The following is a 16,533-nucleotide window of genomic DNA, read 5'->3' on the forward strand; positions in this document are numbered from 1 at the left end:
TTTTCGATTTATAAAAACGCACCATAACGCTCGTCGAACCACTAGGACCACTTGCCGATCCTCTGGCCGATCGCTGGCCACCGGACAGCGGTGAATTCTGGGAGCCGCCCGACGAGAGCGGTACCATCGAACCGCCGGTCACACTCCCGCCGCCCCCGCTGCCCCCGTTGCCGCTGGGGTAATCATAGTAGTTGTAATCCCCATCATACGAGCGGTACAGCTCCTCGTAGAACGATTCGTTGGTATAGGTCCCTTGGCGGTAGTCCGAGAAACCGAAATAGTCGTAATCGTATTCTAGTAGGTGGGTTTGGGTATTAGGATTAGGTTTGGGATTCTAAATGGGTTACGATATACGGATATACGGGTTACGGGAGAGACCTCCCCTATAGACCTAGACCTAAGCTCCTCCCTGATAGGATATCATAATGCTGCCAATTGTTTCACTTTGCCAATGTTCAACGAATCGGGCGCGTACTAGAACGCATTAACAATATACTCGGGGGGATAATATATGGATTGGTGGTCTTGTCTGTGGTTGTTGGGTGGTTTTGGTGGCTTTGGTGGTTTAGATGTCACACTAACACACGCGAATCGGTATGTGGCTTAAGTAGATGAGACTTAGGGTTACTTACCGGTGATATAACATCAAACAGTATACAGGGTGCTTAACATTCGCTACACAGAGAACACAATTGCAACATTTAATTATCGTAAACAACTATGGACAACGTTTAAGGTTTAATGTCTAATGTCTATGCTTTGGTTATGGATTGAGAGTATGTGTTAGTTTTTTTTTTCGTTTTCTTGATGCCCTGCACTTGGCGACACAGAGAGTTCGGATCGGAGGGGCGGGAGAGTCGAAGATGGGTTATACTTATAAAACAATAAAACTGGACAACATCGATAAGGAAATAAACACAAACATGCGAATAAACCAAGGATAATAATTGTAGTGGAGAATACATAAATAGAGCATTGACATATAACTTGCAAATGCGAGAGTACCAGAAAGAAAGAGACAACATTTACGATTAGTAAGATGGGGAAAGTAATAGAAATCAGTGAGAAATTGTTATATTCAAGTTACTTCAATTGATTGCCAATGGTCAGAGATCTTAAGGTTAGTGGGTTGGTTAATCTCGATCTAGCTGGATACGTTTTCTGACTCGATTGGGACTCGAGGGCAGTGCTAAGCGTGACTTTGGGGGGCTTTTGGGTGAGAGTGAAAGTGAGGGTGTGCTTGTGTTTGTAGTATGTGGCTTGTTGTTCTTAGGGACGATTATACAAATGTTAGTAGATAGCGCGCGCTTTCTAAACCTTAAATAACTTAAATGATGAGGCGAGGAAAAACAATAATCAAGATAAACAGAGGGTAACAAAACGTTGCGTTTGATGGCAGACATGATGATATTGATATCGTTCAACTTAAGGCATAAACTGCAGACCGGATTAGTGTTAGGTTGGATCAGTAGCTGCTGCGCTTTTCGGTTAGACTTTCGAGCTAAGAACTAAAAACAAACCTATAAGATACTGTGTGGATGTATGAGTGGTGTTAGTGTGTGTGTGTGTGTATGTGAGTGTGCCTAACAACTTGGCTAATTGACTACGAGAACTAAACCAAATTAACAAAAGTTATAAAGTATTTTTTTCTCAATTGTGTAGAGTCCCAAAATGAAGGCGCTAGCGGCCTCCTCTTTTCTCCTCATCAACACATCAACATGATTAACATAGCCGTTGCGAGCTATGCATATACATACAGAGACATCTAGGGCGCAACCGGAAACGGAAGCGGCCCTATTCACTTGGCAAATTTGCCAAACTTACCGTATTCGCGAGGTATCGGCGTACGCAGCGGCATGCGCGCCCCTTGGAGGCGCATGGGCGTCAAGGACATCATGCTGGGATGTGTCGGCGACAGGTTTCTGTATGGAGACAAGGTTTCAAATCTTTACAAGGTAATCCCACACGGACATGGCATTCGAATATAGATTGAGTGAGGTTTTTGGTTATTATTTTTGGTGTCGTGTTCGGGGGACAACAAAGTATTTGGTGGGGGTGAAGTTCATTCGCGTGGCGGGCAATTGGCAAAGAAAGAAAGAAAATAATAATAAAATATAAATATAATTAATTGACTGCTTTAAATGATGGCGACTTGAAGAGCAAAACAGACATTTTCAATTTGGATTTAGCCGAAATCTAAGGTGCCCAATGGATTAGTTGTTTTTAATTTATTTTTGAATTTTGCGCCAATAAGTGTAGGTATTGTGCTGTGCTAGACAAGTTTTACTTATGTGGGGTATTTTGGTGGGGAATTATTAAAGTGGAGGAGCTGGAAATACATACCCCACGATCCCGGGACGCGCTTGCATCATTTGCATCATACGGCGCTCACGAGCCCGCAGAATTTCCTCCTTTTTCTTTTTGTCCGAAGGAGGTTTGGCTAGAGAGACCTATAAGGGTTCAAAATGAATTATATAAGATATTCGATTAGATATATCAGCTTAAACAAAACCCACCTCAATATTCGAGGCGCCGATCTCCTTGCCATTAAGGCCACGCATAGCTTCGACGGCGCTATCACGATCCTCAAAGTGTATAAAGGCATAGTCTTTAATTTTCTTAACGCGTTCCACCTTTCCATATTGCTCAAATTGCTCCTGTTCATAAAAAATATTATTATACTATGTTTAGAATATAGAATTTTTTACTATTACCTTTAGCTTATCCTCTGAGACGTCCTGGGTTAGATTTCGCACATACAGAACTTTAACCTTGGACATGGTTTGTTCATCCGGCTCCTCCTGTGGATCGGCCCAGTCGACTATTATATCACATCCCCAAACCTATAAATACACGTCTTTTATAAGGTTTCTATTTTAAAGACTTTTGTAAAGATCTTACCTTAATTCTTCCTGTGCCAAGCCTTCGTTTGGCCAAAGATGCCGCCTTGTGTGACTCGTATTCGAGAAAACAGAAGCCGCGATTCTTTTTCTTATCATCTGGCGAACTGTAGATGATTACCTCGTAAAGGCCAGCTATAGGTTCAGATTCGGGATCAGGTTTATTTTTAAATAAAGAAAATTGTCATTTGAGTACGGTAAATATAAATCGTGTTATCAATTCAAATGCAATATGATTAGTTGGTTGCATATGTAAAAATTGAAACGAAAGTAATACAACAAAAAAGTATTTGTATATTGGCAGGTGTTTGTGTGCGAGAATGTTTGAGAGTACAGGTGATAAGACACTGAGACGCACTCTGGGCGATTTAAAAATAAATGGAATACTGTATTATATTGAAACAGAAAGGCACAAAATTTTACACGACAGGAGAGCGGGCTCCAATCGCTCAAGATTGTTTTCGTTTTTTTTTATTATGTTGTGTAAAATAATGAGCATTTCCGTAATCTGAATCTCTATATAATATGTAGAGCGAATTAGATGATTTTGAAAACCAATGCCAACAATTGCTGCTTGCTTAACTTTTTGAAATATTTTTGAATAATTGAATGCGCTAAGCTAATAACATTTTCGGTTTTGTGTATGCAAGGTTCGAGATTTAGAGAAAGTATTACAGAGAGCGGGGGGTATAACATTAAGTTGGATATGTAGTACGTATAGAGAGTATTGTAAAATGAAACACACATTTAGAAAAACACTTAAAAAACCTCTGTTGCTATTTGTTGTTGTTTGTTTGTTTATATATAGTACATGTTGCAATAAAAATAGGAAAAGTAAAAAAAAAAGGTATAACCAAAAACACAACACGAAGTATAGAGCACACATTGAGCTTGGATTTATTTTTCGTTTGGAGTAATGGAAACGATAACGGGAAAACTATACACAAACATAGCCAGAGTTAGACAGATTAAGAGATAGAGAGAACGGTGTGTACACTGAGATACAAAGAGAGATATCGGTAGATAGAGAGAACAATAACGTAACAACGAAATATGGATATAGGATTTTGAATTTGGCTTAGTTTCTCGTCGATTCGTTTGCATCAATTGCTCGGGGAAGTAGCGCTTATGTGAGAGATAGATACAGAGAGAGTTAGAGTAAAATGAGTTCATTTTTTAAGGCTTGTAGTCTCCAGTCATTAAGTAAATGAATTTTATTTATTCAACATGAATAGGCCAAAACATATCGATTTGAGTAGACGAATTACTGTTTCATATTTTGGTTTTTGGGGGCAGGATCGCTTTTCGGTTTGGTTTGGTTTTGTGTGCGCCGTTTTATTATCTATGTGTATATGATATGTAGGTCTGCACTAAAACAAAAACTAGGTTCATCCCTTTATTATTTTCGGTTTTCAAAAATATTCAAAATGTTTTGGTTAGCGAATTGTTTAGCTACAGGTTTTCAATGTCAACAAATTGGGCACATTTAATAATTGGAATGTTGAACAAAAAAAATATTAAAGAACAATTAATTTTTTGTTGTATTTACTAACAGCGCTTAGCGCCACAGAAAATGAGTGAGAGTAATGGCAAAGAGGTAAAAATGCAATCGACCCAAGGACATGGCTTTCATTTAGACTAAAAGTCATGTCCTTAAATCCGGTCGTTTGTTAAAATGTTTCAATTTCGTTGGGGGGAGTTTCAAAGTGTTTGATAATTTGGTTCTTTTCGATTTCGGGGGATTAGCATTTTAAAAGCGAAAATTGCAAAACAAAAATCCAATTGATACTTCATTTCGTAGGCTTCCATGCGCTTTTCAATTCTGCAAGTATCGCCCCTAAAAACATTTACAAGGGATTAAGTACAAGTAATTGGGGTTGGCCAATTCTGGTAGCCAATTGGGGTTTGTGCTGGGCTGGTTTTTTTGGGGTCTTTTGCTTTGTTTGTGGTTGCTGTTGCTGTTGGTTTTTGGATCACTTACGTGCATGTTTTGAAAATTCCTCAATTAATTCGTCGCGATCTCTATTCTTAGGTATATTGCCGACAAATAGCCGGTGATTGTTAAATGATATCGTAACACCAATCTTTTTGCCTTTCCGAATTTCAAAATCATTTAGCTGCAATTGTTTGAGAGTTCACACAAAACAAAAGAAAATTTTGATTTGCTATGAAAAATTTGTAGTTCATTGGTACTGCGATTTGATTTTGGATTGATTTGGTATCGGGTTTGTGGTGGTTTTCAAAGGTGGTAGAATGAGTGTTCGTGTTTGATAGTAATTCTCATGGGTGGGAGAAATTGTGGAGTTCTATTATCTAAACTTTAGTAACTGTTTTTTTTCGTAATATTTTGTATTGCGTGCCAAATAAAAAAGGAATTTACTCAAAAATAATGTTGTTCTTTAGCTAAATTCCAGTTGATTTGATGTGGATTATTCGTTTTCACTACCAGTACTAGTACTTACTATGCGGAATAATTACTTTGAAATTAAAAAAAAGGGATACTCTTCGGGCTCTATGCAGCTAGAAAGTCAAATGCGACTCGATCTTACCTTATTAATTTCATTTGAGTTGACTTTCTAGCTGGCACACGGCGTATACTTAATATTTATAATTTTTAGAGCCTGCTGTCCTACGGTGTGATTAATATTATAGAACATAATGGAAAACAAAGTTTTGGAATGCATAACAATTTGGTAAAAAATTTAAAAATTTGAATATTTTTTTGTTGGTTTCTTTTTTCGTAGGCAAAGTTAATGACTGGAGATATTATGTAAATAAGTTAAAAAGAAATATTCTTATACGACAATTCAAGCTTGTAACGAATGGCAATGAGACAAATGGGCGTGTCGCTGTATCTATGTGGGTATGTAGTAGTGTCGGTGTGATTGTCTGAGTGTGTGTTGTGTGTGCTATATATGAGGCAACGTATATATATGATAAAACTGAGAAATGCATCCGACGATGTTTGTGGTTCGGTTTTTATTCATGGGGGGCGAGAGCGCATTTGAAAAGAGTGTCTCGATGTTTGCTTTCGGGGGAGAACACTTTTCAATTTTTTTCTGAAGTGTCAAGATGGCAATGGCGGATGTTTGGATGGTTTGAGGTGGAGGGTGAATAGTAAGGATGAGTTGAAACAATAATATATAAATTAAACTGAATTCATAAGCCCTAAGACCCTTTCTAACCTATAGTAAAACAGTCTTGCTTTTGCAATTAGCCAATTTCTGTTGGTTTAGCCAATTGGATTTTTGTTTACAATTTAATGCCGATTGTGAAGTTGTGGATGTTGCAACTCCAGTGATGGTAATTTAAAATATATTTTTTTGGTTAATTTCGTGTTTTGTCAATTTACCTGTAAGTTTACCAAATTCCTCTAAAATTTCATCTTTGCCCTTTGACTTGGGAATATTGCCTACGAAAAGGCGCAGATTCGGTACGCTTATATTTATTTTCAGACACTTGCCGGGTTTTATTTCGTGATTATCGAGCTAAATTGTGGAAGGGAAGGTAAAACGATTTTTTTAATACCAATTCAATGTTAATAATAAATAAAAATAAAATCATAACTAACAAATAATTTTGAACTAAGGCAAATAAGATCGATAAGAATAAGGAGGGGTTAAATAATAAGATTAGGATTGTTAAACTTTTCGTTTGTTTACCAATTTCGAAGCGGGCCGCGTGGAACGAATTTCGGTTGAGTTTCAGTTTGGAAATGTTAAAGGAAAAACATTTTTTGTTAGTGGTTAACTGGTTAAGGCAGAAGATATTTGGAGGCTTTGCCGGAAAATATCATGGTCTGAATTTTGGTCATGCTCGTCTAAATAAAACCAGACAGTGAGATTAAACGTACGCTGCTTAGTTGACTACAAAAGTTGATAGCTACATAGCTGGACTTAGTACTAGAGAAAATTCAACTAAAAAGAAAATAATACAGATAGAGAGAAAAGAGGGGTTTTTCGGGGGTGTGTGTGTTTTTAGGGAGGAGGCCAAATCTTTTATTCGTTGAGAAAGAGAACTCTTTTCAAACTTGCAATTTGAACGGATTTAAGGCGCTGCAGAGATTCATTTGCATAAATTAAGATTACAACTCATAGAAGACGGGACATGCATTACATAAGTTACAGAAAGATCAAGTAGAGAGAGACAGCGAGAGAGTGAGACAGATAGCGTTGCCTATAGTTCAAATTTAATAGTTTTATAGCGAAGGCAGAGGTAAAGTTAGCATACGGTAAAAACTAAATAAAATTGCACAATTTCTCATGGTCGGATCTAAAAGCGCCAAATCGTATAGATCATATTGGTAATTTTTCGGTCTTGCTGTGGAGAATTTTAGAATATTTGAATTTTGTTTTTGGCCGCATAACTGTTCCTACTTCTTCCGATGTGTAAAACACGATAGTAAAATATGTGGATACAATACGTTAAATATGTATATATAGGATAATGTATATATCGTAAGAGTTAGCAATACGTAAAAAACATTGAAGCGGGGGGCTTTTTTCTTTGGGGGGATGGGTTCTTTGAGGTCTGGGGTTCTGGGTTCTGGTTCTTGAGGGGTGGAGGTGGTGGTCGTGGATATGGATGGTCTGTGGTTGGCTTAAATACCTGTCGCACTGCATTGACGGCCGCTTCGCGATTTGTGAATGTGACAAATGCATAACCACGATTTGTGCCCGTCATCGGGTCCATCATGAGGCGTAGGTCCCAGATTGTGCCGCAGTCCTCGAAGAGCGGAATCAGTTCGTCCTCGTACATGTCCTTGGGTATCTTGCCGCAGAAGACCTCGCAGCCGTTTCCCGGCACATTGCCCTCCCAATCCGGTGGCGGCCCACCATATTTGCGCTGACCTGAAGATGGTAATTTATAGATATTATGATGATGTATTGGGTTTTTCTTAGGATCAATAATATAGATATTCATTTACATTCATAAATAATATAATAGCCTTCTCACCTGTCGTCACATCTAATGTGTAGCCGGTGCGCTCGAGGATTTTCTTGATCTTGTCCTCGTCGGGACCTTTGACCTGAATGGCAGCTGCGGGCGCGGCCACGCCCTGTTGGCTGGCTCGACTCTTCTGGCGGTACGTCTTCATCACGCCGCACAGGTAGGCGGACTTGTTTGACACGTGCTCCAGGTTCGATTCGAGGAACTGACCTAACACATTCAAGGCACCATCGACGGGAAACTCCTTGAGCGCGTCCAGGGCGCGCTCATCCAGCTCGGCGTGAGCCAACTTGCCGGTTTTGTAGATTTCATCCAGCTTGCCAGCGACCTTGGGTGAAAGTTGGTGAATAGAATATGTGTGGGTTGTTAGGAACTTTCTTTTTTAATACTCACTTTCTTGTCCAGACCGTACTCCAGCAGCTTGGGATAGTCCTCTGTACGTTCGCCATCGCCACGGTCATCGGCTTTCTGATTAATGTCATCTAACAGTTCGCCATTACCCTCCGCCATTTCTGTAAGGAAATTAGGTATAGAACAATTTATTATAAAAAGTACTTCAAAACACAATCAAAAAATAAATAATTCCCCTATTTCAACCAATATGTATAAAATTGAGAATGGGAAATATCTTCATTTATAGAATAAATATAATATGTAATACAATTCTATGATATTGTTAGTTCACTTATGTGTACAATGGAGAAATATTAATTTGTCTCAGTCCTCAAAATATTTTTTTATATTTTCAAACATTTAAATACAATTTTTTTATGATCTTTGAATTAATATTGCTAAGTGGACCCATAATTTTTTCGCGACCTATAAATTTACCTTGTTGAGTTCAACGAACGCTAAAAAATAGCAAAAAATTGCGACTGCCTTGAAAATGGGTCGCGAGAATGTGCGAATCGCAAGAATTTCGCAACTTACGCACCGCCGCACGCACTCGTAGAATCAAATAGATGAGGAATATGAAAAAAGTGAGCATGGGAGAGCGGACAACAAAGCGAAAAAGTTCATTGACTTCAAACAAAATGCGAAACGCACAAATTGCCGATCCGAAAGTGGGAGCAAAACCCAGAGAAAGAGGCACCAAAAAGTGCGTGAGAAAAGAGAGAGGAGAGCGGCCCACCAAAACGTGTTGGCCAAAATGTAAACAATCGAAAAGAGGCTCGTTTGGCGGATTGTGCGTGACGTGTTGCGTATACGCAATGTGGTTCACCGAATGAGCAGAGCGATAAGCGTGACGTATTAGTTGCCATGGCAACCGGCAGATAAATCCATAGTACATTGTGGTTTTATGTGCCACTGGTCTTTAGTTAAATGTTTGATTTAACGACTGCCTGCTAGTTGTAAACTGTCATTTTAGTTGTTTACCATCTAAAAGTTGATAATAACATTTTTAAAATATTAGCCAAACCGGCGTGATTTGATGTGTGGCAGCAGCTACCTAATATATTTATTTATAATCGCGGAAACCAGAGCTGTTGCAGCTGCATTCAGCAATTTATCACAAATGAATATTTATGGCGCACTCATAATGAAAATGCAAATTTCCCGCAGTTGTCAAGTGGCAAACGCGCACCTATACACTTCATAGCATAGAAATCCACCTTAGCAGTCACACTATCAGCAAGTGCTATTTTGATTCACATATGTATATATATATATATAGCTAAACCGATGTGTGTGTTTGACGTTCAAACAAAAAACAAAGCAAGCTTGCAGGGAAAAAAAAAAAAATTATAAAAAATGAAGAGCCCCAACTAGCCGAGAGCGATAATTGCGTAACATGTGCGAAATATCAGCAAGCTCTATCGCCAAAAGAACGGGAGAGGCAGTAAAAAAAACCGCGATAGAGCGCGACCCACAAAATTATGAGCAAACCCGAACATTTCTAAAATATTTTGCCAGCTTTTTGTTTGTTGCTCTCTCCCCTGTCACTCTCTGCGTTTTATTTTATTTTTTCTTGCTATCCGTTTCGTTTTCGCTGACATTGAAATACTTTTCGATTGATATCCGCGCGAATGGGTCTTTAGAACCTCGAAATTCACCAAGAATACTCACTGCTGGAACTGGGCATCTGGCTAAGAATCCGAATGGCGGAGCGGCTCTTGAGGATTATGGGGGTACGGGCCTCGCCGCCCCCCTCATCCTTCTGAACGCGGGCCGGGTCCATTTCGGGAAGACCACGGCGAAATGCACAATTTAAGAATTTGTAATTTTCCTTAGACGACTTGGAATTTCGCTTGCAATCGGGTGAATTTATTTTCTTATCGTTTTTTCCGTTTGTTTTTTTTTTTCAGTATAAATCAACAGTCAGAAAGTTATAGTTGTTCCGAAACGATTCGAAAGACGGCTAAAAATTTTCACAACTGAATAGAAATAAATTTGACCGACCGACACAACAATGCCAATACATTATCGAATGATACGACTTTTGACAATTGCTTTAAGGGGCCTACTATGATTCGAAGATGGAATACGGGAAGGGTTACTGAGACCACACGTTATAGAGGTGGCAATACTACTAATACTACTGAAACACTATTATTTAGACTACAACCCGCTGGATATTTATGACAACTGCAGTGGGGTCATCAGAATGCAATGTACGCTATAACAATAAACGGAACCAGTCAGCCAGTAACAACAATAACAGACCTCGTGCATAACCCATTCTCGGGGCCCCTCCCATATGGTATACATATATATATATACGAATATATCTATGGTTGGGCGCGAAAACGCAGCGAGCTGTAAGTAGAATGTGTTGGCGACAACCGCAGGGAAGCCCACAAAAGGGCAAACATGAAAATGTGCAGGAAAAGCGCTTTATCGGGGCACTGCAAACTGAAAACTGCAAGGAAATGAATAATAAACACGGCCAATGGATATTGAGAGCCCAGCCAGTTGAAAGGAGTAAAAGACAGCAAAAGCAGGAAATTCCATTAGGATTGCAACGAAATATCGATAAAAGGGGATTTCTCATACGCAGTGTTGCCAGGGTTCTGCAATTTCGCTTATGTGTGTATTATGTGAGGTTAGGGTGGGGGATAACTGGGCACATTCCCGAGCCAATTGAAGGAACTCCAGCTATTCAGGTGACTGCTTTTGGCCTAAAAGCGCTTTCAATTTGCAACACTTGCCGTTGCTTTTTTTCCCCACTGCCTGTGTTTGCCCGGCTGTGTCATCATTTTTTATGCATGTTTGTTTGCAACAGGGTAGTCGCTGCGTTGTTTGCCCCGGCAGTGGCAACTCTGTCCAATGCATATGAAATAGTAATAAAAAAACAAGGAAAGAAAGTGGAAAAAACAAAGAACCGTTTGCATGTTAAAGAACATTCCTGTTTGCATGTTCGTTTTGTTTGCCAGAGAGCCGCTTGGCAACTACCTCAATAAATTTGATGTTGATGCCGGCGATATGCGGTAGCATATATACACATGCAGAGGGATATCCTGAGCCCCGTTAGTTACACCCTCGGCACAAAAAAAAAAAAGTCACCCTCCATGGCAAGGGTGGTTTTTTGCCAACGGATTCTACCATTCCGGACTCCTTTGCCAAGAGATAATGCCTGGTGTAAGGTTAGTAAATCAGCGATATGACAAATCGCCGCAACGCAGGCGGAACACTTAATGCGACGACTCTTTTCTATAAAAGACAAAGGAGAATCAAAATTGCTGATAAAGCCAAATAAATCGTTTTGCCACATTTGTTCGTCACTCGCGTCCGTCTGCCAGACAAAGCGTCGCCACCGGCAGCAGTCTGGTCTAGAATTACAAGGGGGCCCCCCTTTGGAAACTCCGCCCCTGTGTCTGTCACTTTTGAAGCCAGACTGTAGAGAAAACTACGTATAAATGGGGTATAGTAGCTAGGGGGGTCCAAGTCTGGGGTTGTTTGCCACGCTATATAGGAAGTGTTAAAGTTTCAGGCTTTCGCAATTTGAATTTCAAGAAGCCCTGGCCATTTAAATGTTATTGCCAGGGACAACGGCGACAACAATGGCCACCTTCCTTTGGGGTTATTGATTTTCAGCCCCCCTTTCTGCCCAGATGAACCAACTACTCTGTCCAGTTAAGCCGATTTAAGGCACAAAAATAACTCCAGCCTGGCTGGAAAGGGGAGAAAACTGCAGACACTGCAGACCTCAGAGCAAAACCTGAAGGCCTCCGAACGGAAGTGTGGCGAATGCCTTCTTGTAATTTATAGCCCCCCAGTTGGGGGGAAAGGGGTGGGGAGTTTAGAAGGCGGCCAGTTGGCCGCATAAGTTGCACAATTTATGGCATTGCGACAACGAACAAATTCCCTGCAAAGTGCAGGCGAACCAAGCAAATTAGATGGAAGCGCCTCACAGGCGGCAGACAACGGTGGAGATGGCTCTTAAGAGAATATTAAATGAATGAAATTTATTGTAATTTATGGAGGACTACAGAAGAAGTTTAATGAAATATTAGAAATGCTGCACGTTTAAGTGCAATCCAGAGGAAGAAACTTTATTGCTGCCTGCTTTTAGGCGTTGAATTAAATTACTTTTGGACGTTTTTACGGTTTAGTTTCCAAAAAGTGGTATGGATCGTTAGAGAAACTCTTGAAATATAAATAAATTGAAAAAGCAAATAGCAATTAAATGCTTTTAAGTGGAAATTACTTATAGAATAAATGATTTGCCTTAAGAAAAGGTTATAGCCCTTTTTATATTAACCCTATCTGTATCTATTTTAATAACGTTCAAACAAACTGAATCTGAAGTCATACAGTCACGTGGCAAGACTTCCAGCGTCCCCAATATTTTCAGGACCCGCTGCCAAAATCAAAGATAACATGGCAATAAGTTGCAAGTCGGGTTTATTTTGGTAAACAGCAACGGGTTCGTGGCCGTTCAGTGGGGTTTTTGTTGCCAAGAAACCAATCAGGCGGCTCTTGCCTCCGCAATATCTGCCAGAAAAGCTCTCTATTTTGGCCACGTCACTGGGGTCCACAGACACGGTCGTAAAAACTGTGCAGCCCGGCCGGGGAAATGTTTTCAATATTTGATGCTCACATTTTGTGGCCGCAAAAGTGCAGGGACGCTGCTCGACCGCATCAACAAATGAAAATGGCGCCCAACAGCCAACATCCCTGACCCTCCCACCCCCCACCTCCCCCCGAAAATAAAGGAGGAGGTCAGTCACGTGTTGGCCAGGCCAAAACCAAGAGGCCCTGCCGAATTCACTGCATTGCGGCAGCGACAACAACAGTCCGTAAATTCCGGACAGTATGTATGTATGTACAAACAGTCCGTCGCCCAGGCTGAGGCATTGTGTCTATCCCCGTGTATTTGCTGTATTTGCTGTGCAGCAACTGCCAAAAATAAGGAGTGAAAAAACAACGTACGACGTGCCTGCAACAGTACATAATGCCGCCGGCTCATGGGACGGGAAATTGTCAGGAGCCGGAGAAAATAGGAGGCACGCGACAAGCTCAAAATGAAAATTACACAAAAGTTTGCCAGAGAGGAAGAAAATGGCGTGCTTTTTTATGGCTGCCAAAGATGCCCCCAGGAGTCGATGTCGTAGTTGGAGTCGGAGCTAGAGTCGTAGAAAGTGGAAAGCCAACTTTTGCAGTGGCAGAAAAAAACACGCAAATAACAGGAGTTTCAAGTATCGAAGAGGGGAATACCCTAAGAGAAAGAATAATAATGCATTTCTATAATATAGTTTATGAAGTAGTGATATTCTTCAGCAATTGATTTTAATAAAGGTAAAGTGTCCCTATTCTACAGTTATTACTTCCCTCAACGAAGCAATCCCTTCCAAAAGCAAATAGGAAATATAGATATTTGCATGTTTTTCAACAAAATTTATAGCCTCCTCTGATAGAGTAAAAACGTGGCCAAAAAGACAGCGGCAAGCACATGCCACACGGGCCGCCGGAAACCAAAATGCGCTTTTGTGTGCCCCACACGACCCCCATCCCAAGCCAATCCAACCTATCCCAAGCCAACAAGCCCAGAGAACCCATCCGACAAAAACCACCCAACCGAAGCGGGGGCAACAATCCAATCCGACACAAAACCCCAGTCCAATCCGAGTAGGACAAGAGCTAAGCTGAGATAGCCGGGCAGGTTTCCACTGGGTCCCCCCTAGTTTGGCGAATTAGAAAAGTGCCGGCAGCAGGCGCCGCTCAATTGCATTGGGTTCCAAAGGGGAAAAGTGGAGGAGGAAATGGGGACTCCACGATAGAATGGGGAGCGGTAAACGAGTCTCGTTGAGCGCGTATCTTGCATTTTTATTTTAGCATATTTTATTATTTGCGAAATTAGGCTGCTCCAAGTACCGCCCGCTGTGGTGCCTTTCTATATTGTATGGTTTGGTATGGTGTGGTATGGTATGGTATAGTGTGGTATGGGGAGGAGTGGGTGGCTCTATGAAGGCATATCCTGGCGGATAGCTCTGGATGGCACGGCTCCCGCTGATTGCAACGTATCTACAGCGACATCGGCATTCAAAGTGGCCTGAATAAATTGTGAAGCGCTTGGAAATTATTTTTCAGAATGGAGGGTATTAAGGATCTATTTATCATACTTATAAATCCTTGATTAATAATTTTAAATGAATGAAATAAAATAATTAACACATTTAACAATTACCATAAAAAATAAAATAAATATTTTTCAATCCAGTACTTTCTTAAACCCCCTCTATAACCTCTTTTATGAAACTCTGCCCACGCCATTGGCTATTATATTCCCTATTACCACATGTGATTTTATCTGTTATTTAGAATGTAATCAGAATTATTGATCACAAAGTGTTATTTTCAAGAGCTTCGCAAATTCAGAGAGCACTCTAAGTAAAAATGACGGCTTGTAATTACCGCAGAGAGGCTTATTAATACATATTTTCAATTTGAATAATGAATGAGAAGAGGGAGGGGTATTTTTCGCAAAACAACTAAGTTTTCCCTGCAGCGAAAGGGGGAAGAAAGCGACAAAAAAGAAGAGAAAATTACTTAACACGGCTCCCAAGTTGCAATGCAAAAGCCAAAACGTGTTTGCCGGCAACCCCTCTGGAGAGACCCCCCATTGTCGCTGCCCCACAGCCCCCCCTGTCAGGCCAGAAAGCACCCCCTCTGGCCGCCGGCCATGTTCTTGCCGAGAGCCAAGAGTCATGCATCATGCAACACCCAAACGAAATGAGAGGCGCTTTTGGGGGCAACATGAAAGTACAAAGGCGAGCGAGGAGAAAACATGGCGAAGCGCCAAATTATGCGCGCATGGGTGGGGTGTTGCAAGGGGGGTTACGGCAGGGGGTCATTCGAAGGGGGTTTGTTGAGGACGCGACAGACAACAGAAGAAGAAACTGCAAATAATTGCGCTCTCTCTCTACTTTTCCTTCTTCCTTTCCTATCTTATGCCATTTCTCTCCTTTTGAAGAGAGAGCGCACATTGCACTCGGGAGCTTTTTGGTCACTGCAGGCGAGCTTTGGGTCTCTCAACCAACCGCCCAGCCACCCCCCACATTTTCCCCCCTTTTATGCACGCCGGCCGGTTTTCAAAACTGCAACTGTGTGTGGGTTTAGTTGCTGTCGGTGTGTGGGTGTGTTTGTGTTTGTATGGAGCATGTGTGTGTGTGTGTGTGTGGACGCCATTTGGGTTGACACGTGGCCGAAGTTTTGGAGCCCAGGAGCAAAAGCAGGCTGCGCTAAATCAGAAATCAGGATGCAGTGGACCCGGGCCAAGGCAACAAACAGAAAATGTACCACAAAAAACGTACAAATCTCGGTTTAAAGAGGCAGCACAAACCGGTTTGCCACAAACACACACGCACACACACATAGAAGGTTCAACTTTGTCTGGACTTTTCTTTATTTTAAGTTCACTTTTTAATGATTTAAGCGGCGTCGGCGGCGACGAGATATTGGAGCAGAAGGAAGGGCAAAAAAGGGAAGGGAAGAGGAGAGGGAAGAAGAAGGGAGGCAGCGGACGATGCAAAAGGCAAAAATCAAAATGGTGGCCCAAGAAGAATTGGGGGAGGGGAAAAGGGGGGCAGGGGGCTACCAAAGAGGTAGACGACGGCGTTTTAATGCGATTGTGACGATGTTAAATGCATTGCCGCACTCACACACATGCATATGCAAACGGAAAGGCAAGCGTCGCAAAAAAAATACGAAAAAAAACCATGCTGCATGCCTCTCTTCCCTGAGAGTGTGTGTGTGTGTGCGTGTCTGTGTTGGGGGCGCTTCCATTGTGGGGCCTCTGCTTGCTTGTGTGTGTGTGTGTTAGTGAACTGCAGTGTTGAACAACGCCAAGAAACGTGGGCGTTGTTGTTGTCGTTGTCGTTGTCGTCCGTTTTTATGAAATATCAGAGCAAAACACCTGAACGCACATACATTCCATTTGAATTCATTTAATTTCATTCGTTTCATTTCATTTCACTTCACGGCATGCGTCAGCTGTTTGGCGTTCGTTTTAATTTTATACCCCATACGCAGTGTATACATATAGACGTTTCTAATTTTTGCACATTATTGCAGAAACACACACACACACACGCACACCGATAGAGAGACATGCATATATAGGCAGCACAGCACTTGGGGCTGCACTGCAAGAAAAGAGAGAGGAGTGGAGTGGAGGAGGAGAAGAGCAAGACCAAGGCAAAATGAAATGAAAAAAAAAATAAAATGCCGTCGCTTTTTGTTC

General features: G+C 41.2%; 1 protein-coding gene across 24 annotated transcripts in view; it reads right to left on the minus strand.

The window, feature by feature from the left end:
• The window catches only part of Syp (synaptotagmin binding cytoplasmic RNA interacting protein), a 54,217-nt gene that overhangs the window by 8,157 nt on the left and 29,527 nt on the right, over positions 1–16,533 (minus strand). For 5 of the 24 annotated variants that reach the window (XM_070997079.1, XM_070997081.1, XM_070997080.1 and 2 more), the window contains 10 exons: positions 8,244–8,362; positions 7,857–8,178; positions 7,509–7,750; positions 6,253–6,388; positions 2,902–3,035; positions 2,715–2,843; positions 2,517–2,657; positions 2,344–2,450; positions 1,825–1,922; positions 23–294 (listed from right to left, as the gene is read on the minus strand). In XM_070997079.1, the coding sequence (XP_070853180.1) occupies positions 23–294; positions 1,825–1,922; positions 2,344–2,450; positions 2,517–2,657; positions 2,715–2,843; positions 2,902–3,035; positions 6,253–6,388; positions 7,509–7,750; positions 7,857–8,178; positions 8,244–8,362 (1,700 nt within the window). Of the gene's footprint in view, positions 1–22; positions 295–632; positions 676–1,824; positions 1,947–2,343; positions 2,451–2,516; positions 2,658–2,714; positions 2,844–2,901; positions 3,036–4,881; positions 5,018–6,252; positions 6,389–7,508; positions 7,751–7,856; positions 8,179–8,243; positions 8,363–9,917; positions 10,141–16,533 lie in introns of those variants that run through there. The other 19 variants (XM_036817974.3, XM_036817980.3, XM_036817987.3 and 16 more) reach the window with 17 other exon arrangements.

The sequence above is a fragment of the Drosophila suzukii genome, chromosome 3, assembly GCF_043229965.1.
Source record: "Drosophila suzukii chromosome 3, CBGP_Dsuzu_IsoJpt1.0, whole genome shotgun sequence".
Lineage (NCBI taxonomy): Eukaryota > Metazoa > Arthropoda > Insecta > Diptera > Drosophilidae > Drosophila > Drosophila suzukii.